The 24,129-nt window shown below is 51.7% G+C and overlaps 1 protein-coding gene across 8 annotated transcripts in view; it reads right to left on the bottom strand.

The window, feature by feature from the left end:
- Nucleotides 1–24,129, bottom strand: part of TCF3 (transcription factor 3) — an 82,966-nt gene that overhangs the window by 28,142 nt on the left and 30,695 nt on the right. For 6 of the 8 annotated variants that reach the window (XM_086767503.1, XM_086767501.1, XM_086767507.1 and 3 more), the window contains exons 4-6: nt 11,371–11,444; nt 10,169–10,265; nt 1,331–1,398 (exon numbers count right to left, since the gene is read on the bottom strand). In XM_086767503.1, the coding sequence (XP_086623629.1) occupies nt 1,331–1,398; nt 10,169–10,265; nt 11,371–11,444 (239 nt within the window). The remainder of the gene's footprint in view (nt 1–1,330; nt 1,399–10,168; nt 10,266–11,370; nt 11,445–24,129) is intronic. The other 2 variants (XM_086767502.1, XM_086767509.1) reach the window with 1 other exon arrangement.

Genomic DNA, 24,129 nt, shown 5'->3' with positions numbered 1-24,129 from the left:
AGGCTCTGTCTCCCACTCTGCCACCCGATCCAGATCTGTGCGCCTGCGCCAGGGCCTCTCCTGGCCTGCAGCACCATTTGCCCACCCCGTTTCTGTTACCTTATATCCCCCCCTCCTCCATGAAAGCCTGGCAAAACCTTAAGATTAAAAAGCAAGGCTTGGCATCTGTCCCATTTTTATTTTAGCAGCTTCAGTGGTAAATTAAATCCACTCTGGCACAGACAGGCAGCACAGCTGTTTCAGCAAAGGACACATCCTCAGTTCAGAGAAGAGGAAATTATGACAAATTTGTGTAAAATTAAGACGTGTAATATGTGTGTGTGTACATGTATAAAATAAAAAGCTGTCCAGTCAAGAGCTGCTCCCTTGAATAAAATGGTGGGACTGTTTCCCCGGGCCATGCTCAGGCACTGACTGGGCAATTGCAGCAACACATCAAAGCGGAGCTGCTCGCTCCTTCCCAAAAAGCTATTTCTGGATGCCAGTGGCAGCAGACTAGATTATCTCAGGGCTGGTCAACTGCCTTCCTGGGCTCTGATTTACACCTGTGGTATTCCCCATGGGAAGCAATTTTTTCCCCCACAGCACAGCCCTGGTCCTGCCATGGGGTGACCCAACAGGGCAGGACTGTTGCTGCAAGACACACCTCTCCTATCCTGCATCCCTCCCGGATTGCGGAGGTGAGCATCGGCTGCAGCTCCTGCATCGACAGAACCACCATAAAACCAAAACATCGCCTGATATCCATCAAAATGATGCTGCAACAGCACAGAAACCATCTCACGGACTCTCCTCCCTCCCCTTAATTGGCAAGCATGCTGGCTGGGGAGAGAGAGCACACGGCACCAGGCACGGTGCCTGCGGGCAGAGTGAGAGCCCAAAGGCAGGCAGCTGCAGGGAGAAGGTGCCTCCCAAAGTGCTCCTCTGCCTGCGGCCACCCAGTCACAGGGAAAGGTGTTGCCTGGATCCGACTCAGTGAAACTCCCTCTGAGGGCACCACTGGCTAGGTCATATCTGATTAAATACAAATCAGCTAGAAGCAGGATTAATAATGATAAAATAAGTGAGCCTGAAGAGGTTTTGAAAATAACTGAGAAGCTGCTACAATCCCATTTTCTAAACTCTGACAATGCTTCTGAGCCAGCAACATGTACACCCATATAAACCCCCGACACTCAACAGGCACTTCTGAGCAGAGCAGAGACTTTCCAGGAGCCCGTGCAGACAGGCGAGATGCAAACCGCCAGGTTCCTTTCCATTCCCAGGCTCTCACTCCTAGCAGCCTAGCCAGTAAATGAAGCAAAAAAATCTCAATGCATTTTATCATTACCTGGTTTAGTCCTGGCATCCCTGTGTCTCTTCCGAACGTGGAGTATGAGGCTCTTTCACTGCTCTTCCCTACAATGGAGAAAAGAAAAGACAAGGTTTTGTGTAAGAGGAGAGGTTTTGTGTGCATCTGCACCTGCCCACCCTCCTGGGGCATCCCACCAAGGTGCAAAGCCTGCTCTCTCATAATGCAGCTTCCTCTGCCCGGCTGCAGAGGTGACTGCCTCCCGTAATAGCTCGTTACTAAAACAGGAGCTCTTTTAAGTTCACGTACAGCAGGGCTCGGGTGGTCCATAAACAGCAAAACCCCAAAACTGCAACGATGCAGGGAAGCGCTTGTGGCCCTGGAAACCGGCAGTGTCAGACCAGAGGCAAAAAAACCCCTCAAGACATTTTAAAAAAAGCCAGCCAAATTTGGCAGAGGCAGTGACAGAGCAAACTGAAAGCCAGGCATGAGTGACCAGACAATGTGGGCACTTTCCATAGAGTAGGAAATACAATTTTAGCACATGCTGAGCAGCACTGCGTGGAACTGAGCTCCTGTTCCTTATGGAGCAGGGATTACCTTCTTCCCCTTTCCTGGTGGAGATTCAACTTTCCAAACCCCATCCAGATCTAAAGAGCAGGTATTCAATAGAAAAGTGTTTCCTTCTTTCCCAAGCACCCTCTGTTAGGTCGGGTTGCACCAGGCAGGCTTGTCCTGGACCGTGGGGCTCCTTGCAGCCGCAGCATCCCTGCTGATCAGGATTCTTTGCAGAAGCAGCCCCATGCGAGCCAAGCCCACGTGCCCCAGCGCTGCCGAGTGAACTTTAGCACTCGGCAACGGCTTTTATCAAACATGCTCAACCTCACCCTGCCCACACGCTGCTGAAAATAGTGTTTTCATAGAGGGGGTGGGGTGGGGAAAGAAACCCAACACGCATGGTTAAATGTTTCCATTCCGAAATGTCCTTGCAGTCTCTTCCCTCATGTTCACTGCCCTGGAGCACATTGTGGCCCCTGGCAAGCAGCAGCCGTGGGTGCCAGGGCTGTGTCGCAGCCCCAAGGAAGGACCCCAGGTCAGAGAGAAAGTGAATAGTTCTACACTGAGCCTGGGGGCAGCCAGAAGCACAATAGTCTGCTTTGGGGTTTTCCCCTCACCCACAGCAAAATTAGACAATTTTCTAGTGGGAAAGAGGCACTTTTCATTAAAAAAAAAAAATCCCAAAAACGACTGAAAATCTATGAAGAATTTTTTCCCTATTGTTAATTAATGATGCCATCTGGGAAAAGGGGGAGGGAAGAGGGAAATGGGAGATGATGACCAAAAGGGCTTTGAATCCAGGGCAGGATGGCCCTGCTTGGGCAGTTGCCTCGCCGACGCAGTGGACTCTCCACAATGCGGCTGGGCGACATGGGGGTCTGCCAGTCTGCTCCCCCTGCAAAAGCCCTTCCCCAAAAAGGGGCGATCGCATCCTGCCTCCAGTCTGGCTTAGTAAACAAAAATTGGGAGGGGGAGGATTTTGCCAATCTGCTTAACCTAAAGACATCACCGAAGCCTGCTAAGATGTGGGTTAATGCACTAGGGTGACGTTTGGGCTGGCAGGCAGCTCCACACCTGCTTAAGAGGTTTTGGGGTGCAGGCAAAGAGGGGAGGGGGAGCAAATTTGCCCAAACCAGCCCCCCTGAAGCAAAAGGCAGAGAGATGGGAAGAGATAGAAGGCTGCTCAGTTTTGCAACATTAGCGTATGGGCCTTTAGCTCAATCCAAAATGTCAGAAGTGGGTTTCCCCATTACAACCCCCAAATCTGAGACCCCTGCTTCCTGACAGTGCAATGGGTCACGGTGCGACACGCCTGCATCCCGCTGCCCCTCACCTCCAACAACAGCCGGACGCTGGGCCCTGCTGCTGCTTCATTTCAGAAGCTTAAACGTTAAGTAAACAAAGGTCAAAATGTCAGAGAACAGATCTCCTAAATGACCTAATTTTTAAAAGAGCTTAGCAACTCTATTTGCCACAGCACTGGCAATGTTACACAAATAACTCCACAGGTTGTGGCATCGGGAGGATCGTAATTACTCCTAAACCGGAGAAAAAACAGGGTAATGTCACGCTAGTTTATCTGGTCAGCGACGACCAGGCTTTCCACGTGATAATATACTGCCGCTTCCACACATGGCTTGAATGGTGAAGCGCAGAGCCAAACGCCTCTGCCATCACCAGATAACCTCAGAGACTAAACCGTAGGGCACTTGGCGCAAACGCAGGAAGATGAAGGACTGCAACCCAGGGCCAACTCTACACCAAGTTACCCCAAAGTCCACTACCTTCACTGGACGGCTGGTCTTTCATGCTTTGTTTGGCTCACGTGGGAAAGCAAGCGTGCCTGGAACCAGCATCTACTGCATACTTGGATCAGCGGGTGTCTCACAGGATGGGGGGTGCCCTCCCTTTCCCAATTTCCCCCTGCCCCCCAGCCAGCCCCAGCACTCTCCTTCATCATCACATATAAAGGAGAAAAAATAGCAAAAACCTCAGCAGTAGAAATTTTACATTTAATTGTCTAGGAAAACAAAGCAAAAGGAGGAACAGCAAACTTTTCTGGATCAGAATTATAAGAGCCTGCAAGCTGGGCAAGTAAAAGCTGAACTGGCCAGCAGAAGGTGCTGTTTGTGCTGCCAGGGAGATGCCAGCTGGCAAACCAGGCTACACTGGGACTCCCAGGAATCACCCCTTCAAAGCCACAGCCCAGGAGAACCAACCAGAAAAAGTGGCAAAACCCCAGGACCATGGCAAGGACTGGGATGGAGGCAAGTCTCAGCAGAAAATGCCAGGAATCTCCCCAAACGCCATCCTGCTCCCAACCAAATTACTGAAATCCTGCAGATGCGTGTTATGAGAGCCTCAGTGGGTCGAGGGGGGAAATCAGAAGATACTGGGAATAAATCCCTTGAGTGGGAAAGGGGCTTCCCTTTGAAATCCTCATCTGTCGGATTTACCTCTGCATATCTTAACACGCAAAGGTGAAGCACAATGGAGGGCACCTTGAGCAAGGTGCATCCAGAAACTGGCTGGGAGCATTTAGTATTTCCAGCTCTTCTTGCTTCCCTGTGAGTCCTGGCATCCCCCTCCTGCATTTAATCCTGCTTCATAAGCGATTTCCCAACCTCTCCCCAGCGTGTTCTCTCTTGCAGGATCCGGCTGCGCTGGCCTCAAACAAAGCCTCCCCCGGGCTTGCCTTCACCCGGGGCTTTTGCAGAGAAAAACCCATGCGCTGTTTGCACTCTCTCCTCCCAAATGCAAATTTGCTCCCAGGCTCAGAGACGAGGTGGCAGAATAAAAACTCCTTTTCCCCCAAGGTTGCCGCCAGCTCTGGCAGCATCAGGGTTTGGCCTCAGCACCCACGACCGAGGCAGCATCTCGCCTCCACCAGAGCAAACAGCGCTTTTAAGTAAAGTTGCCGTTTTGCTGTTTCTTTCCTCAAGACAAGCCCCACTTGCAGATGTATACAAATAAGACAAGAAAAGGCAATTCAGCACTGCCTGTGAGTTTTGCTAACGCCTGCCAGGATGAAGGCAGGTGCTTTGCTGAGGCACAGAGCCCCACAGTCCTGCCAGCCCACAGGAAGTTAACACCACGCACTGCCCCTGCATCACCCTGTCCCCACACTCCGAAACGGAGCCCCGGTGCAGCCCTGGGCACCCACTGCCCAAGCCATGGCACAGTCACCCACTGCGCACCCGCCCCCAGCCCCACGCACCGGTAATTCCATTAGAGTTACGGCCTGGGGAAAAAGGGGAGGAAAAATGCAGCCAGGGATTAAAAGGGGGAAGGGGAAAAAAACAAAACAAAACCAAAAACGTTAAGAACCAGGAGCAGTGACAAACCCCATCAATGGGCAGATTAAACCATTGTCCAGGAAGAACTCAATCCACAACAGCTCACAATACACACAAGATTAGAAACACTCCTCTGAAAATAAGCTAATTACTAGAAATAATTACTAGAAAGAAATCTGTTAGGGCTTATCAGTTTCCTTGCTGTTCAAGCAATCACTCCCCGCCTGGCCCCACTAAAGATGAACGGTCCAAGAGTGGCAGATTTTGGAAAGTGGTGATTTAAAACAAACAGAGCTGCCAGAGATGGTCCCCATCACCTCTCCTCATCCAAGGCTGGGATGCTCAGACCTCACTAGGACGTCACCCGTCCTCAGGGGAGCAGCACCAAGGGCTCAAAGCTTGAAAGCTTGGAGGAGGCAGCAATGGAGCTCACGGGCATTGCTACTGCACCCTGCTCGTCAGATTCATTGATGCCCGTGCCTGGCAGCCCAGGCTGATTTTTATTCCGAGCACCGATGGTATTTTAATTCAGGGACTTTTTTTTTTTTTTTTTTAAACTTAGGTTATCCCATCCAGTGCAACAGAGGCTGGAGCTCATCCCCACAGTTAGCCTTGCAGACAGCTCTAGTTTTCCCCATCACCTTGTGGAGCTGAAGCTGTGGCAAGAGAGGGAACCTGGGCTTTAGAAAGCATCTGACTGAAGATTGCCCTCACATTGTCCCCTTCAAAAAGTGTATGAGTGGTGTCACCCGCAGCTCTTGGGAAGCTGAGGGCAGGGGAAGGCCAGTTCTGAAAGCAGCAAGCACAGGTCTCACCATCAGTGCAGCCCTTCTGCTCTGCGCTCAAGATGCCTCCCAAAGCCAAGCTCCCATTGTATTGGATGCTGTACGCCCATCTAAAGAACTTCTGTAAGCCCCAAATACGCTATCTGTGTATCCCAGCTAATAGAATGGAACTAAATGATCTTTAAGGTCTCTTCCAACCCAAACCAACCACCCTGCCATGGGACACCTTCCAGTAGACTAGGGTGCTCAAAGCCCTGTCCAACCTGGCCTTGAACACTTCCAGGGATGAAGCATCTACAGCGGCTCTGGGCAATCTATGCCAGTGTCTCACCACTCTCACAGTAAAGAATTTCTTCCTTACATCTAATCTAAACCTGCCCTCTTTCAGTTTAAAGTCATTACCCCCTGTCTGGTAGCTACATGCCCTTGTCAAAAGTCCCTCTCCAGCTCCCCCTTTAGGCACTGGAAGGCTGCTATCAGGTATCCCTGGAGCCTTCTCCAGGCTGAACAGCCCCAACCATCTCACGAACAATCCCAAATCGGTACTTTTCCTTTCAAAGCACACTACATGAATTTAAATAGGATTTGGACTAGGCATACACTCCGTAATCTGCAGGGCCATCATCCCAAGGTTGGGTTGGACTGGGGCTGCCCACAGATGAGCAGGCAGGCAACTGTCCCTTCAGTCTCCAGCACCGGTGTCTCCTGCTGCCGGGACTGCTGCCTGCTTACAGGAAACGACAGGCACACTGTCCTTCTGAGATTAAATCTGTCTGGCACTTTGCACTAGAGCTTTGTTCTCCCCCAGCGTGGGCTGTTGAAGCATTTTCCTCCTCCCCAGGAGCTGAGTAGCCCCCTCTACACTGCACTTGGGAGGGGGATGAGGGTGTGGGCTAGGTGATGGCACAAGGGACTTGCTTGGATAGGCAGGCAGGAAAAAGAAGCAGGGATTCAGTCTCGCGGGGGTCTGGGGGATGTGCTGATGCCCCCTGAACTCAGACTCGCTTTCCTTCCCTCCTGGGCCATGCAAATCCCTCCAGCTCTACTCCTCTCCTGGAATTTGCTGCCCTGGCACTGTTCTCCATTTTCCCCCTCCCTAACTAAATATACCTGAAACCAATGCTCTGTGCTGCTTCTGTGCGCGATCGCGGTTGCTCACAAGCCAGACCCACTGCAGCCAGAGCATCCCCGGCCAGCTCTGCAAAGCCAGCTGCCAGTGCAGGGACATGCCAGGAAGAAACTTGGACGAATGAACTTGCATGCTCCACTGCTCCTTTATCCAAAGCGCCACTACACCCTGTAGTTCCCAAATCTCTCTCCTCACATCCCTGCTCACATCAGATCAGTTTAAGAGTGGGAAAGTAGCTCATGCAGAAAGGGGAGCACCCGGTTGCACCCCTGCTCCTCCTCCTGTGCACCACAGCCCCAAAATGCCCTCAGCCTTCAGGGACGGCTGACGTCTCCTCAAAAGGATGCAAGCACTGTTTCAAAGCTCAGGCTGGCAGGAGTTCCCCAGCCCACCAAAGGCTGGTGAAAGTGGAGTCTCCTGTTTGCCGGACGCATGTGTAAAATAGAGCCAAAAAAGCCACAGTTTAGCTCCCTTTCTCCAACAAGTGCTGCCTAGCCAGCAGCATCCCTTCACTGCGGGAAAGCTGCTCATTGTCCCTAACGCACACTGTTAAGAGGATGGCTGGCTGCAGCCTGCCTCTGGGACGCTGCACTGACTCAAGAAACACAAAAGCTGGAGGACACAGGTTCCTGGAGGAGGCCAGTACCACCCCAACCAAGCAGCAGCTGGCAGAGAGCTGCGCTCAGAGCCTGCACCAACGGAACATGCCAACATGCATGTTTTCTCTGGGGGGCCCTTTCAGCTCAGCCATCCTCTCTAGCTGGCCAAGCCCACCATTTCTAAAACAGATCATGTTCCTCTTGAAATGTTTCTTCCAGCAGTTTCTGATCCTCCTTGAAGATACAGAGGTCAAGTGGGAAACAGATATAAATTCTCACTTTGGGGAAGGGCTTAGACAATAGTCTCACACACCTTTTGTCCACCCAGTAGCACTGGATGTGTCCATCCTAATCTGCTCCTTCCGTCTCCTCATGTTTTAAAATTCATCGGTTCTACTCAATTGCCACATTAACATGAGCTTGCCCAGCGCACGGCACCAGGAGGGGACCTTGCTGGAAACCAGGGACTTGCAGCTGAAGTGACATCTCCAAAACTCACCTTTCCCTCCCACTTTGCCACTGTCTTTACACTATCACATACAAAAGCATTATTTTTTATTTTGCCACTTGAAAAGTTTTCAGAAGCAGCTTGGTAAAGAGGAAGAGAAAACCCCACCCGTGGCCTTCCTCTGGTCCATCCTCCTCAGCACACGAGCTCAGAGGCAAAACAAAACTTATTTATGTATTTTGGAACCTGCTCCAGGAATTTATGTTTTCTACTTCAACCACATCCAATTTTAGGAACAGAAGTGACTTTGAAATGTGAGGAGCCCCCTGCTCCTCCTGGCCACTCTCTCCTTGTCTACCCAGCTCCTGTTTTGGTGGTGGAGCTCCTGGTGCTGCACCTGACCGCCCAGGTCAGTGGCCCATGTGCCGGCGCAGGGAGCCACAGCCTCGGCAGGCGCTTGAGCCTCGACCACGGTGTGGCTGCTGTCTTGCCCACCAGGACAGGTCACAGCTCACCCTCCACTGTGGAGATAGCTGGTGAAAATCACCCACCGGGGCAGAAGAGGCTCCAGCTCCATGTGCTGGGCTCGTAGTCTTGCTGGAGAGTGCTGTGGTGCTTGCCAAAGACGAGGAGCCCTGTCTCTGAGAGGAAGCCAAATGCATCCTCCCTGCACACATCAAAGGGGAAACCTCCGTGTTCCTCCCCAGGCAGCTTCTTCTTGCCTGTAAACTCTGAAGGCTGCCTTGGCCTCAGGCGTAGGATGGGTTAGTATAGGTTCCCCCCCATGCACACTCCCAAGAAACCCTGCTGAACTGCATCAAGGCTCCCCCGTCTTATTAAGAAACATCTCTTCTGCTTTGCTTACAACCTCCTGGGGCATAAAATGAGAAGGAACAAACACCCTTGCAAAGGGACGGGGTAGCGGGGGCCCTGCTTGGAAATGCTCTTCCATACCTGCACAGGACTCCTGAGGGGCAATCAAACATTGTTCCCCTGACAGCAAGAGGGGCGAAAGCACGTCAAAAGGCTCATCCCAGACCTGAGACAGGAGGGGCAAATGCGTGGCTGCTTGCTTCCCAGCATGACCCCGCTCTTCTCTTCCCCTTTCCTGCCAGCTCTGCAGAAGGAACCTATCGTGGTGGGGATTTTCCGTTTCAAACGCAATTCCCTCTTCTAACCCCACACTTCAAACCAGGAGTAAATGCCACTAGCTGCAAGGCCCTGCCCAAACACCGCTCCTTCCACACTCACTGGAGGGTTTTAACCACCACTGCGCAGGCAAAGGTGGGGAGGACTAACCCCAATTCCTGACCTAACGTCATTACAGCTCTCTAAGCCCTTCAGGATGGATATTTTCTGCTCTTAATCTCTCCTCCCACTCCCAAGCTGGGAGAGGTAACTGGCTAAACTGTCGCACGCATCTGGTCACGCATGATCACTGTCTCTGGCACAGCAGGTGAGGGCTGCACGGCACTCGCCAGTCCCCGTGAGCTCCTCATGCTGCCTGGTTGCAGCAGGGGATGGAGGAGTCGGACAGGGCTGCTGGAGCCTTGCAGGACAAAAGAAGGCGGCCTTCAAACCACACTGCAGCAAGGGGGAGCACCTCCAGCTCTCTGCAGAGATTGCACTGCCCCAGGGCTGCGAGGCTGGAAAGCAAAGCAGCCATGAGCCTGTTGAAAGATCTTAATGATGAGCTGTGTCTTTTCTCCCCCTCTATTCCTGGTGCTTTTCCACCTTTGATTACCAGCTCCCAAGAGCAAACTCAGCCCATCCTGTGCCAGGATGGCGGGCATCAATCTCCGCTATTGTCTCTGGGTGCTACTATAAAGCAAGGGAAAATAACAATGCACATAAAATAGTGCTGCCATGCATGTCAGGCACTGATGAGACCCTCTGGACAGCAGTTCCTTTAACCACAGCTTTGAGAACACCTTCAAAAGTAGGTCTGACACGGGGAACAGCAACATCAGCCAGTGCAAATGCTCCCACCACCACGTGCCATTCTGCATTAGATTTCCCCTGCTTTGACCACACATGCGCCAGGCAGCTGAAAGGCACTTACCCACTAGTCCGGCTCCCAGGAATGGCGCTGAAGATATGCTGTTGTGAGAGGGCAGGTCTCTGTGCTCACCGTAGTGCGGGCCTTCGCCATAGCTCTGCTGAAGCAACAGAGGAGAGTTACCACCCGGCACGTGACGATGGCAAGTCAAATGCCAAAACGCAAGGCTGTCGGAGCTCAGTCTCTCCTACGGCAGGAAGAGTCCAAGTAAAAGGCTCCTTGTAAAAAGGGCACGGAAATGATCTTATGCTCACGGCAGGGGAGAGCAGGGTAGTGTAGCCGTGAGGCCGTGGCACCGGGAAGAGTTATGGCACCAAAGCACGGACATACGACAGGGTCTGCCCCATGCTGGCAGCTCTCAGGCTGTTTCTGCCTTCACCCAGTGGCTGGCACCCACCAGGTAAGGGCCAGGCAGTCCCCTCCCCAAGGCGGGGGGGCAAAGGGGTGAGGAGAAAGCCTATAAAAATGAGAAATGACACCACAGCGCCTGCTTGACTACTGAACTAAGGGAAGGGAAAGGTCCCATTTAAAAAAATGAATCGCACAAACCCATTAAAACACGAACATCTGCCAAAGTAAGACCATTTCAGTTAAGTTAATTTTACTCTTCCCCTCCTCAAGCCCCAGTTAAGCACTGTTGCAGCCTTGACTCCTTCCCTGCAAAACCCTCCCTGGGGTCTCCATCCCTGTCGATGGTGCCTTGGCTGGCCGCTGTGGTCAATTCATCCCAAAGTAAGCCCCAGTTGGCCCCTTGGGCCCCCAAAGCTGTGCACTCTGGTTCCCAGCAAGTTTTGCTGAAGGCACAGCCCATCAGGTGAGATCCCTCAACCACTTGGCCGTGACTCCATTTGGGGACCTGTCCCACCCTGCAGCCAGGAGCCCCCCTTTTCCCAGGCCAAATACAAGCACAGGGAGGGGAGAGGCGTGAGCAGCCGCAGGGAGTCCACACAGGTCTGGGGGAGCTTTTTGGAAGAGAAGCCTTCTCCAGGGGGACCTCAAGGCAGCAAAGCCTGGGGAGATAGGGATGGGAGCACCCCTCTCCCCACGACAGCTCCTGCAGGGTTAACAGAACCCATATCCAAAATGGAGCAAGAAAAGTTGGTCCAAGGTTATATCCGATCTGGGCACAAATGCACGCGCTGAGAAGCCATGCTAAAGTCCCCGTTTATTTTCGTTGGAGCTTGGTATTTGTGCTTCATCCTTACCCTTCCTTGGTCAAATGTGGAGCTGTTTTGATCTCCTGTTCCCCAGGAACCTGATCCTGGTCTTTCATCCAAACCTACCGAAAAACAGGAAGAACAAAGGTTACTCTTGCTTTATCAGCAAAGTCTCAAAGGTGTTCTCACAAAATTAACTCTTCCTTCTACAAACAAAATAATATTTTCATTAATAAACCACTTTCTCTTGCCATGACTAATCCTCCCCTCTCCCTCCTCATCCTCCCACTCCAGCTGGGAGTTTATTCCACAAACTTCAAAGCAAATTCCACCACAACCTGGAAACGCTTCAAAACATGGGACAGTGGGAAGAGGAGAAACAACTATTTTAACTTGCTTTATTCCAGAGAGCGCCCGTGAACCTCTTCTTCCCAGAAACTGATGGTGAAAAGGAGTATGAATTAAAAACTCATTACACCCATCCTGATTTTTGCCCATGATGCTGCCAAGTAATGGACCAAACTCTGTTCCTTATTGCTTCTGAGCAAATTAAAAGAGTGCCCAGACCTGAAAGCCTCAGATGGGAATTGCTGGGGGTACAATGTTACCTGTGGCTTAGTCACACTCACTATTTAAGCCCCCTGTGATCCCACAGAGCAAGGTGCACTGTCAACACGGGGCCAATCAGAGCACACTCCCGTCCATCTCATTTTTAGCCCTCCCAATCGCATCCCTGGCAAAGGAGATTTGACCCAAAAGGGCAAGGGACCAAACAGGAGGGTTTTGTAACACGCCTTGCACACAGACTGAGGTAGGAAATCTCCTTTCGTTGTCTGCCAGGTCCACCCAGGCTGCATCTCTTGGCCTACCAGCACGAGGCAGCCAGAGAAGATGGCAAACGTCCACCAGGACAAAAAAAAAAAAAAAAAAAAAAGCCCAGGGATTCACATCAGGAAAGCTCTCACAGTTCAAGCTGCCACCACAACTGCACAAAAGAAACCTTTCCGGCAAATGAGCTTCAACTCAACGGCAGGACTTCTGGTCCTTCTCCTCCTCTCCCGTGGGTGACCGTGGGTTGGGAGCAGCAGTCAGCATCTCCCCATTCAAAGGCTTGTGGGGTAAGACTGGGATTTGAGAGGGTGTCGGGCAGGGTGGGGGCATCGTTCTGCCCTGCGGCCAGGCTTTGGAGATGCTATGCGGATACGGTGAGCTCAGTTGCGGCAGACGGGGAGAAATATCAGACCTGCAGGAGGCAGATGGATGGCATTGGCTAGAGCCATCTCTCTGCCTTGTCCTATGGAAACCCCAATTCCACTGCGGAGGGTATAATGCCACACGTGTCACGGGGTGGCACAGGAAACCTCTTGCAGCGGCTCACAGTAGCATTCAGTATCACCCTGTGCTGGCCTCAGGGGCTCTCTGGGGATCCCTCCACTCACACTGGCTCATCCAACAATAGCGAAGCGCCAACTGCTGAGCTGCCAGCAGGGCCTTACAGGAGATTTTTTTTTTTTTTTTTAGCAGAGACACGCTGGCAGCAGAGCAGTGGCAGGGCCGGGGTGCAGGCGGGAGCAAGGACACGGAGAGGGGCAGGGCTGCAGGGTACACTCCAATTTCGTCTCAGCAAAGCTGATTATTATGGCAAACACACTGTGTATTTGTCTCCTCCACTCCTCTTACTGTTCATTTAACTAGAAACTTCTTTCAAATTATATCCTTCTATTTCTGTGCCTTTGTGTTAATAATTTCCCCAGAGAACTGGTGTTTAATTGTTGTCTAATTTGCATAATTATGCATATTAATCTCAACACCTAATGAATATTCATAATTCTCATTTAGATTTTGTTTTCTAATCAAAAATTTCCAATGTGATTACTGTGCAGAGCAGGGATAAGCGTCTAATAATACCTTGGATACTAGGGAGAATTACTGCCAATTCTCCTACCTCCTACTTGCTAGAATAAACTTTTGCTTTGCTAATGTGTTTTTCTAAAGCAATTTATCTGCACACCCTGCAAAGACCATCACAGATGAGGAGTCAGAAATGCTCCTTCTGTTCTTTCTGCCTTCACGGGTATTTTTAAAGCTCCCCAACGGTCAGAGCAAAGACGTGAGCCGCAGCCATCCTTGGCAAATTCACCTCTTTGCGCTGGAAGGATCAGCACCGTGGCCCCAACCAGGCTTTGGCTGTGGCTGGTGCCCTCACGAGGTGTCTCAGAAGCCCCAGAGCCAGAGGGAAAGCTGAGGCATGGGGATCCTGATCCCCACGGCCACCTCCTACACCGTGAAGGATGGGCATTCGTGTGTCCTGGATCACCCTGCCGTCCCACAGAGCCACCCAGACCTGTCTCTAACCCAACTCAACGGCAGAGGATCCTCAGGCCCTTCCAAAAACAACACTGCCAGGCCTCCCCAAGGAAAGGGGGAAGAGGAGATGGTGGCCGGTACAGGTGACAAAAACTGAGGCCAAGAGGCTCACACGTGCCCTAGACACAGAGAAACCCTCTGAACGAGCTAATTCCACACTGCGGTGCCACCAGTGTGCCTCAAGGAGGGGTCAAAACCACACTGGGTTCTCTGATAGCATGCACGCACTGCAGCAGGCTGTGGAAGACAACTTGCTCTCCCCCTACACTGTTCTTGAGGAGACAGAATCATAGAATCATAGAATGGTTAGGGTTGAAACGGACCTTCAAAGGTCATCTAGTCCAACCCCCCTGCAAGGAGCAGGGACATCTTCAACCAGATCAGGTTGCTCAGAGCCTCATCCAGCCTGGCCTTGAACATTTCCAGGGATGGGGCGTCCACCACCTCTCTGGGCAACCTGTTCCCAGTGTTCTATAACCCTCATTGTAAAAAATTTTTTCCTAATATCCAATCTAAATCTACCCCCCTCTATTTTAAAACCATTACTCCTTGTCCTATCGCAACAGGCCCTACTAAACAGCCTCTCCCCATCTTTCTTGTAGGCCCCCTTGAGGTACTGGAAGACCACTCTACGGTCTCCCCAGAGCCTTCTCTTGTCCAGGCTGAACAGCCCCAACTCTCTCAGCCTGGCCTCGTAAGAGAGGCAGCCCTCCTATCATCTTCGTGGCCCTCCTCTGGACCTTCTCCAACTGGTCCATGTCCTTCTTGTGTTGGGGGCTCCAGAGCTGGATGCAGTGCTGCAGGTGGGGTCTCACCAGGGCAGAGCAGAGGGCAGAATCACCTCCCTCGACCTGCTGGCCACGCTCCTCTTGATGCAGCCCAGGATGCGGTTGGCTTTCTGGGCCGCAAGGGCGCATTGCCGGCTCATGTTGAGCTTCTCATCCACCATCACTCCCAAGTCCTCAGGGCTGCTCTCAATCCATTCCCCGCCCAGCCTGGATTTGTGCCTGGGATTGCCATGACCCAGGTGCAGGACCTTGCACTTGGCCTGGTTGAACTCCATGAGGTTGGCACGGGCCCACCTCTCCAGCCTGTCAAGGTCCCTCTGGATGGCATCCCTCCCTTCCAGCGTGTCGACGGCACCACACAGCTTGGTGTCATCGGTGAACTTGCTGAGGGTGCACTCTATCCCACTGTCCATGTCGCCGACAAAGATGTTGAACAGGGCCGGGCCCAACAGGGACCCCGAGGGTCGTCACTTGTGACCGGTCTCCACATGGACACTGAGCCGTTGACCACCACTCTCTGAGTGCGGCCATCCAGCCAACTCCTTATCCACCCAGTGGTCCGTCCATCAAACCCATGCCTCTCTAGTTTAGAGAGAAGGATGTCGTGCGGGACAGTGTCAAAAGCTTTGCACAAGTCCAGGTAGATGATGTCAGTTGCTCGTCCCTTGTCCACCGATGCCGTCACCCCGTCATAGAAGGCCACCACATTGGTCAGGCACGACCTGTCCTTGGTGAAGCCATGTTGGCTGTCACCAACCACCTCCTTGCTCTCCATGTGCCTTAGCATGGTTTCCAGGAGGATCCGCTCCATGACCTTGCCAGGCACAGAGGTGAGGCTGACCGGCCTGTAGTTGCCCGGGTCTTCCTTACTCCCCTTTTTAAAAATTGGGGTTATGTTCCCTCTCTTCCAGTCATCGGGGACCTCATCAGACCGCCACGACTTCTCAAATACGATAGCCAGTCCGCCAGTTCCCTCAGGATCTGCGGGTGGATCTCATCAGGTCCCATGGACTTGTGCACCTTTAGGTTCCTCAGATGGTCCCGAACCTGCTCTTCGAGTACAATGGGTGGTTCTTCATCCTCGCAGTCCCTGCTTGCGCCTTCTACAGCTTGGGTGGTGGGACAAGAGCTCTTATCGGTGAAGACTGAGGCAAAAAAGTCATTGAGATCCTCAGCCTTCTCCATGTTCTGGGTAACCAGGACACCAGTTCCCTTCCGGAGGGGGCCTACATTTTCCCTGGACTTTCTTTTGTCCCCTGCATACCTACAGAAGCTCTTCTTGTTCCATTTTATATCCCTGGCCAGATTCAGTTCTGTCAGGGCTTTGGCCTTCCTTACCTTACCCCTGGCCACTCGTGCAGCCTCTTTGTAGACCTCCCAGGCTACCTGTCTCCGTTTTCACCCTCTATAGGCCTCCTTCTTTACTTTCAGTTGGTCCAGGAGTTCCTTGCTCATCCACGCGGCCCTCCTGGCCTTTTTGCCCGACTTGTTCTTCGTCAGGATGCACCTCTGCATCCCGATGCAGAGTTGAGGGCAAGCAGCCCCCACCACCCTGCCTGCACCAGCTGAGCGGGAGCCAGGAGGAAAACCCTGACCTCCTGATGGCATCAGCTCTGCAGCACACGAGGCTGCAGGTGCAGCAGTGGCCAGGTCCTGCAATAGCAAACCAACCCCCAGAAAAACCCAAAAAGTCATCTTTTCTCTCCAGGCACCGGTGTTCATGTGGTCACACAGCCAACCAAGGTGAAGTGAGGCTATCGCTCTCCACCCAAGCAGCAATGAAAGCGGCACAAGGCTCTGGAAGCGGCCCCAAAGGCTCAGCCACCTCTGAATGTGCCCATGTCGGCATGCCACTGCAAGGCCAGCCTGCTGTTTGATGCCTGCTGGAAAAAAAGTCCTAATGCTTTCCCCAAGCTGCAGTCACCAGCATAAAAGGTGTCAGCAAAAATCTCCCATTTTCAGCCTGCAGGTGTTTAAAGGATTTAGGGATTTCTGGGATGAAGCCAGGAAAAACAGACTGCCCACTTTTGACTTCTGGCATCTGTCCTACATTCAATGCCAACCTGCTCTTCCCTCCCTTTGTATTGGAGTAAGGATCTAAAATGTGGTACCAAATGCCCTCTGCCTATCCTGTGAACACTCAAGTTTGGCCAAAGGCAGGTGCTTCCAGAAAAGCCCCCAAAAACGAGCAAGTTTTTGCACCATAAAACCCCCAAAGACAGTGCCACCACCAAACGCGGTCACATTTTCCTCAGCCCGTGGCGCTCACTGGCAGTGCCCTTGAGCTCAGCCTGTCAGGCATCGCCTGGCACCGAGCGGGCTTGACCTGAATGGAGGAAGAGAAAGGAACAGAAGACGGGGAAAAGCCTGGAGTGAGAAGGACACGACTCAGGCAGCCCCATGCTGGTGTCCCTGGGGCTCTCCCCAAAAGCTCACCCAAGGGCACTCGAGTATCCCATCCGGACCCTTTAGTCCCGGCCGCTCAGGAGGCGAGGCCATGCGCCTAGGGGATGGTGAGAAGCACCTTGGGACACCTGGCGATGTGTTTCCTGCCTACGGGCATTGCCGAGGTGCTGCCAGGCTCCCTGAGTGGGACAGAGATCCCACACGCATCATCCCCCAACTCTGCCTCGTCCCCAGGCACAGATTTCCTGCATTAAAGCACACACAGTCCTGGACAAAAAGCATAAATCCAAGTCACCAACTGAGATCATGTCAAAACTCACGTGGCACAGAGCTGAACTATGTTTGCACAAGTGAGTTTAATCCTGGCATATCCCAGCTTTTCAGTGCCTGGCTTTGCAACACTTAGAACGCTCTTCCAGTGCAGGGAGTGTGTGCAGTTTTAGAGATGCTCACGTGCGCACGCAGCTGTCGGGAGCCAACTTCATTTTAAAATAAACCTATTTGCCAGCTAACCAAGTTAAGGCACACTTTCCAATTCAGAAAAGACAAAAATAGAACTACCTCCTCTCTCCATTAATACAGTTATTAAAAAGCATACAGATTAATTGTGCATTTTAATAACTCTGATCATGAATATTCATAACATTTCTTGCTCACGTTCTAATTAGAACATACTAACAGAATAAGATGTAGCTGTCAGACAGTAATTTTTTTTCCCCTTAAAATTTCTGTGCCGCAGCTAAGAAGAGCTGATAGACAAGAGCCATCCTGAGCTCTCAACATGGATAAAAATAATTTGTTCACATTTAATCTCAGCAAAAAAGCCCCTTTGCCTGATAACGAGCCATAGCAAAGGCTACACACAAGTGATGGGCGACACAAGGCACCAGGAGCCATTCTCCACCCAGGAGGAAAAAAAAAAAATCACTTTAAATACACAACCCTTAAACAAGAAAGAGCATTAAGGTAGGTGCAGGGTTTTCTGCCCCATCCTCACATCCCAGCAGCCACTTACAGTCTCTCCTGCTCAGTTCCTGCTCTGTGGCTTCCAGCCCCCACCCATGGGGTCCCCAGAGCCAAAACTGTCACACCAAGAGATGCTGCTCTGGTTTCAATAACCCGAGTCATGAAAGGTACCTGGGCACATATACTGGCCCTTGAGCCAGCTGTGAGCCCCGAGGTGTTCTGTCGCTCTGAAAACCCCTCATACAGGCACAGCACAGAGACACAGCTTAGGAGGGAGCAGGGCTTTGCTGCCAGTCCCTGCTCTGCACACCCTGAGGTGGCCAAGAAGGACACCCCAATGTACGGCCTTTGCATTCAGGCCAAGGTCTTTCAAAACAAGCTCAATCCCTAACGACTCCTTGATGAGGAAAGCTCAAGGGGTGGGCAGCTGTCCCTCTAGACCCAGAGGTCATGCAGGGATGCAGAGTAGGACACTTAGCTCCTAAGGTCTCTCATTTGTGCACCAAGATCCAGAGTTTTTGCTCTCAAATCCTGCACCAATGGCCACCTGGAAGAGAATACACACTGCTGCAAAGCTGTGGTTCAGCAGGCTCAAACGACTCAAAGGCGCCTAGTTTTCAGTGTCAGGAGGAAGATGAAAGGGGACTGTCAGGGCAGCCCCACAGGTGACAGTGGTGGACACAGCCATGGATGACGCGCTGCTCAAGCTGCGGCTGAGCGCTTCCCTCCCCGAGGCCGTCCCTGCCTCTGCAATCTGCCAGCATCGAAGTACCCTCCCTAATCTGATTCCCATCAAAATGACTAGGCTAAGCTTTTTTTTAGGCCAAGCCCCTCATGTGGCTGGACAAGGCTCAGGAGCAGCCGCAGCTGCCACAAAGATTGCATCTTCCATCTTCAAGGATCTACTGACCAAGGCTTTGAAAGCCAGGCAGCAAATTCTGCTCCCGCCCACACTGCCCACAGGCCGGGGCAGGACAGGGATGTGGTGGCAGCTAGGAATAAAAACTCTGCAGTCAGCAGCTCATCGTGCTTATGTTAAGAATACACTTAACCTCGTCTAGCCCCTAAGCTACCCCAGGAGAAGCGCAAGGGACCCCACTCCCCCTCTGCCTCCGTCGGAGGTGGGATGGCATGAGCCACCACAGATAGAGTTACCCGTGCCACTGTAATTTGATTTGAAACAGAGGTGACAGAAGGCTGCTTGATAAACACTTCCAAATTAAGCTGCTTTGTGTACTAATCGCTCTGGCGATCAGCCTCACAGCGAAATCTCTGCTAAAAGGGATTTGAAATCAATAAAATTAGTCGACTAGTAATTAGCTTTAGTCCCAGTCGAACTAGCAAAGTTGTTTTTCCCGGCAAGAATCGGTTCTCAGACCCACGCACCACTGCTCAGCGAGGGAAAACCCACTGACCCATCTCGGCACCCAGGCATCCTTCGGGAAAGGGCCCTGGGTGCAGGCAGAGCCCCTGCAATGGGAAAAGTGGACACTTGGAGCGGCCACCAGCTCTGCCTGTTTATTTACCAGCCTTACCCACCCCCAAATAGGAAAAAACAGCTGTGAATAGAAGGCAGCCGGTAGCTGTTTACAGGACGTCAATTGTGGATGGGACTATACAATTTGTTCACTTCCTTTTCCCAGTGCATGACAAAGTAATTAAAAAAAAAAAAAAAAAAAGCCAAAGAAAATCCCCAAAAGCAAGCAGTGTCCAACACCTGGAGGGCAGCACAGGGTCCACAGCAATGCCACCTTGGTGATCCCCGCTCATGGGGCAGACTGGGAGTCCTCACTGCAGGTAGGGTAGCTCCACTTCATCCTCTCCACTGCCTTGAAATTTGAGGTTGGACCAAAGCTGGTTGGCCGAGACAGCAAGGCTCAGCTTTTCCGCTGCCTGAGGAGAAAGAGTGTTGCTGGATCTCACGTGAGAGTGGGCCCATGCTGCCCTGCAGGGAGCTGCAGCCCATCAGGTCCTGGGGGAAGGATGCAGCATGGCTGGATACAGGATGGGATGGCTCCAACGAAGACAGTCGCTTGTCAGGATGTGGTCCCCCAAGCCCACAATTTAAGGGGTGTGGGGGTTATCCTTGAGGATGAGCACCACTGCTTAACTGGCCCCCAGAAAGCAAGGTGCCAGCCCTGACTAGAGGGATCTGAAGTTACTGCCTCATGCCCCAAAGAAGGGGATGGAGCCCCACTGCTCAAGAAGCTAACAGCTCCCCACGACCCAGCTCAGTCCTGCCCTCTTCCCTCCGTGCTGCCAGCTTCCTGACCCATCCAGGAAGAGCAAGTGTGCCAGGAGGCACAAGCGGATGCTCCGGACCACGATAATCTGGTGAAGCGGAGGGGAGCAATACCATTCTCCAGATCAGGCACCCGAAGCAGGGACACATACAACTGTTCAGACACATTAAACCAACAGCTCATCTCAGAGCCCATGGGGCAGACTCTGCCCATTTATCTTTGTGATGATGAAGGTACCAAGAACTCAAAGCCAAGACACACACATCCGCCCCACACAGGCTATTGTGTCCCTATCTCCAGGGAAGCACCCGCTGCTGCCTTCCCCTCCCCAAAAGTGCACTCAGGGATAATTTCTTACTTAAAAAAAGCTGATGCCTCCACTTCAGTGATCACTAATTCCTCCACTTAGCATCTGCTCTGGCATCTCCCGTATCGTATTCTGGTTCAGCAGTTTCTGCATGGTCCACAATGTGAGCTGTGTTTTAGGAAATATTTGGGGCTGGGGAAAGACGGAAGCGGTACCAGGCAGAGAGCGGGGAAAAATTAAGCATTCCCCATTGGCTTTGAATGAGGGGTGAGTATGAAGAGAAGTTAAATCTACAGCCAACACCAAAACAAGCCAGAAAGAGAGGAAAAAGAGCAAAAGGAGTACTTTAGTCATTCCTGGTCTTTTGCAAGACGGTCTGGGAGATGATGCACGTGGCATTTCAAAATGAAGCTGCATTCACCGCTTCTGCTGTGGGTCAGGACACTGCTTCACTCAACTGTCACAGTCCACAGGTGGCTGCAACTGCTCTCTGGTTTTGGAGGTGCTAGGGTGACACCCCAGAAATGCCCCAGAAGAAAAAAAAAAAAATAAAGCATACAAAACAGTGCTCAGAACAGGGCAAGTGTTATTTGCAGACCCTACAGGAAGGTCCCCACTGTGTTTTGGGGGGTGGCTTTTCGGTAAGAAAAATGAGACTTTGCCCGCTTAAAGTCATTATTAAGGAAATAAGTCTCCCCAACCACTCCAAACCTCATCAAGGCCCTGCAAAACAACTGCATCCAGTGCCAGTGGCGGGACAACACTGCACTGTGGCACTGCCACCACCACCGGTGTCTGCAGCGTGGCCAAGGACTCGACCTTGAGTCCTGTGGCTCATATCAGCGCCAAATTGCTGGGCTAACCTCTCCCTGAAGGATAGGCCAAACTGGACAGAATTTATTAAACTAAAAAAAAGCTAGCAAGATCAAGTGAAGGCAGCAAGGTCATCAGGTCTCCTGAGCGCAGGGAAGAAGCCCACTCCCTCCAGCAGAAAGGCATGGAGAGTAGAGACTGTCCTACCTCCCAGCGCCTAGGAAAGCCAGCAAGATGCCACAGGGAGAAAGAAAACAACCCTGTGATGACAACCAGAGGGAAGACAATAAACTTTAAAGCTCAAAACACTTCCCCCAGCTGTAAAAACAAAGGCACAGCAATGACCAAACAAGAGCACAAAGGAGCAGCATGAAAAGGGGATGGAAGATAATATCGGGCTCTACCAGTCAGGTGCTCTGAAAAGGTAGGCAGCCTGAGGGACGAGCCCATGGCATTCCTTGTCCTCAGCCTCTCTGTGATGAGCCTATCAATGTCCCTCATCCTCAGCTTCCATCCAAGCCCAACAGACCATCCACGCTCTGCAAGAAGCAGGATATCAAGGAGAGTTTAAGGGACAAAAGTGCAGGGAAATGGGCCAAGAATAACATTGGTCTGAGTCAGACCAGTAACAGGTGTCAGAGAATTCGCTTTTTCTTTGCTAGCACCTTGGATCGACATGTATTTCGGAGGAGCAGCTCCGCTACCCTCCTTGCGAATTGAAACAGACTCAACATGAGGCAACGCAGGAACCCCACGGCCACTGGACAAATGGCCCCTGCGGTCCTACTGCACCATGACACCGCAAAGCAGGGCTGCAGGGACCACAGAGGGTGGAAGAAGCACGAGGGGCCGCTCCAAGCCCTGGGGATGAGCCCACGCCTGGAGACAAGCCACCCACAGCTGCCGGCAGCAGCTCACAATAAAACCAACCCTGCAGAAGAGCAAGGAGGTAGCTCAGACCTGACCCCACAGGATGCCCTTACCAGGAGCGTGACACAAAGCAACCCAGCCCTCCCCAAATGGCTTTTTTGACGGGAGGCTGGGGAACACACCCACGCATCAAAAGCGGGCTCCGACGCAGGGCTGCTAAGTCTCAGCGCAGAGAAATGCAGCACTGGACACCAGCAGTGCCACCCCACCACCTCTCCAGCAATCATTCAACCCAAGCTTACTGAACGCTGCCAACACACTGCTCCGTGCTATTTCCAGGCATGCAACTTGAAAAAAATGTTTAATTCTGTTCACTAAATATTAAAACAAGGAGTTACATCCCTGACCTGAACACCAGACTCATGCTAGTCAGGAGCCCCGAGTTTGACACGGGAACCTCTGAGTGCTCCGGGGAACGGCAACGCTGCGAGCAAACTGGAAACGCAAAGACAGCCCTGTAGAGAACTTTTACTTGCGTTCTGCATTGCATGCATTCAACAACATCAACATGTTCGCTAACACAAAACACTTTAAATCCAGTAGATACAGGCTTATTCACAAAGGGTTATATTCCATTAAACAGAAAGCTTTGGGGAGAAGAGCGAGAGTAAATCCACATCCTGTTTTTTCCAGCTCATTTATTTTACCACAAAGTTGCACACTTATGAAAGATGCAGACACTTGACACTAATGCAAGTATTGTTGTCCAAAGAAAGAATTCATTTTGCACAGCAGCCCAGTGCCAGCAAGGAATGAAATACGACAGCTGCGAGTCTCCTGGGACCCTAGGTATTGACCGTTCATATTTCGCAGGCAATTGTGTATTTTGTACATATGCACAGAATACACGCATACACCCCCACTCCTTTCCTTAGAAGCATATACCTCTATTTCTGCTCTGATTTGCATCTTTCCAAGCATTGTTTAATTTGCAACCTAAAATAAAATTACAGTATCAGAGATGCAACCAGAACACCGTCCTTCTGCTGGAGAATAGAAATCTTTTCCTACTTGGTTTCCACGACTCATCAAGCAAGAAAATAGGGTACAAAAGCCTGTTTACTTATACCAGACCAAAAAAAAAAAAACAAACCAAAAAAACACCGGAAGTTTGCAAAAGAGATGTTTCAGATCAAACAAAAAGTCTTCCCTTGGCGGTGTCCCCAGGCTGCGTCCAGAGAGCAGTGCCAGCCACGCAAACGTGAGCCCTCCCAGCCCACCGTCACTGCCACGCTCCGACACCAGCACGCAGGGAGGCCAGAGACAGTTAAAAATTAGACAAATTAAAGACTGTTTCCAAATAATGTGGAAATTACATGGAGAAACGGCCAAACACACACGCAGTCGCAGTGGCCTTGGTAGTTTATTTGTGAGTATTCCCTTACCAGAGGGATCTTGGTTAATGATGCGTATGCTTCATTGCTAACAAGCCAGCATTTACCCTGCAAACTTCCCTGGAGCAAAGGGGAAAAACAGATCCCAAAGGGGAGAGGAAGGCTGAAGCAAACACACACGCAGAAGTGTTTATTGTAATCCAAAACACAATCCTGCGGGGCGCTGGGCAGCCCGGCACCCTCCGGTTCCGCTGGCAGCACAGGATGCTTTGGACCGCACAGGATGCGGCCGCAGGCCTGTCTAGGACAGCTAACGTGTTCCCCGAGATGATGATTCAGCCCACAGGAAGGATCATCTAAGAAGAATTGTTCGACACAATGAGACAAACTTTCCCAAACAAAGTGTTCTCAACACCACCTGCCTGTCTGCCTCCCTCTACGAGGCTGGGGCAAGCCCTCAGCTCCAGGTTTTTTTTGCAAATAGCTTCAAGACTACGGTCACCTCAAGAAAGGTTTGTCTTTTTGCCTTCTCCTTTCCCAATGGAAGCATCGCCAAGCGTGTGGCGGGCTCACGGCCGCCGTCCTGTCCCGTGAGAACAAGCTGGTGGGCAACTCGGAAGCCACCAACACGTGTCTGATGCCGAAACCCCTCG

This window comes from Chlamydotis macqueenii, chromosome 26 (assembly GCF_036417535.1).
Source record: "Chlamydotis macqueenii isolate bChlMac1 chromosome 26, bChlMac1.mat, whole genome shotgun sequence".
NCBI lineage: Eukaryota > Metazoa > Chordata > Aves > Otidiformes > Otididae > Chlamydotis > Chlamydotis macqueenii.
Note: the sequence above shows the minus strand (reverse complement) of the source record. Positions and strands in the feature narration are given on the sequence as shown.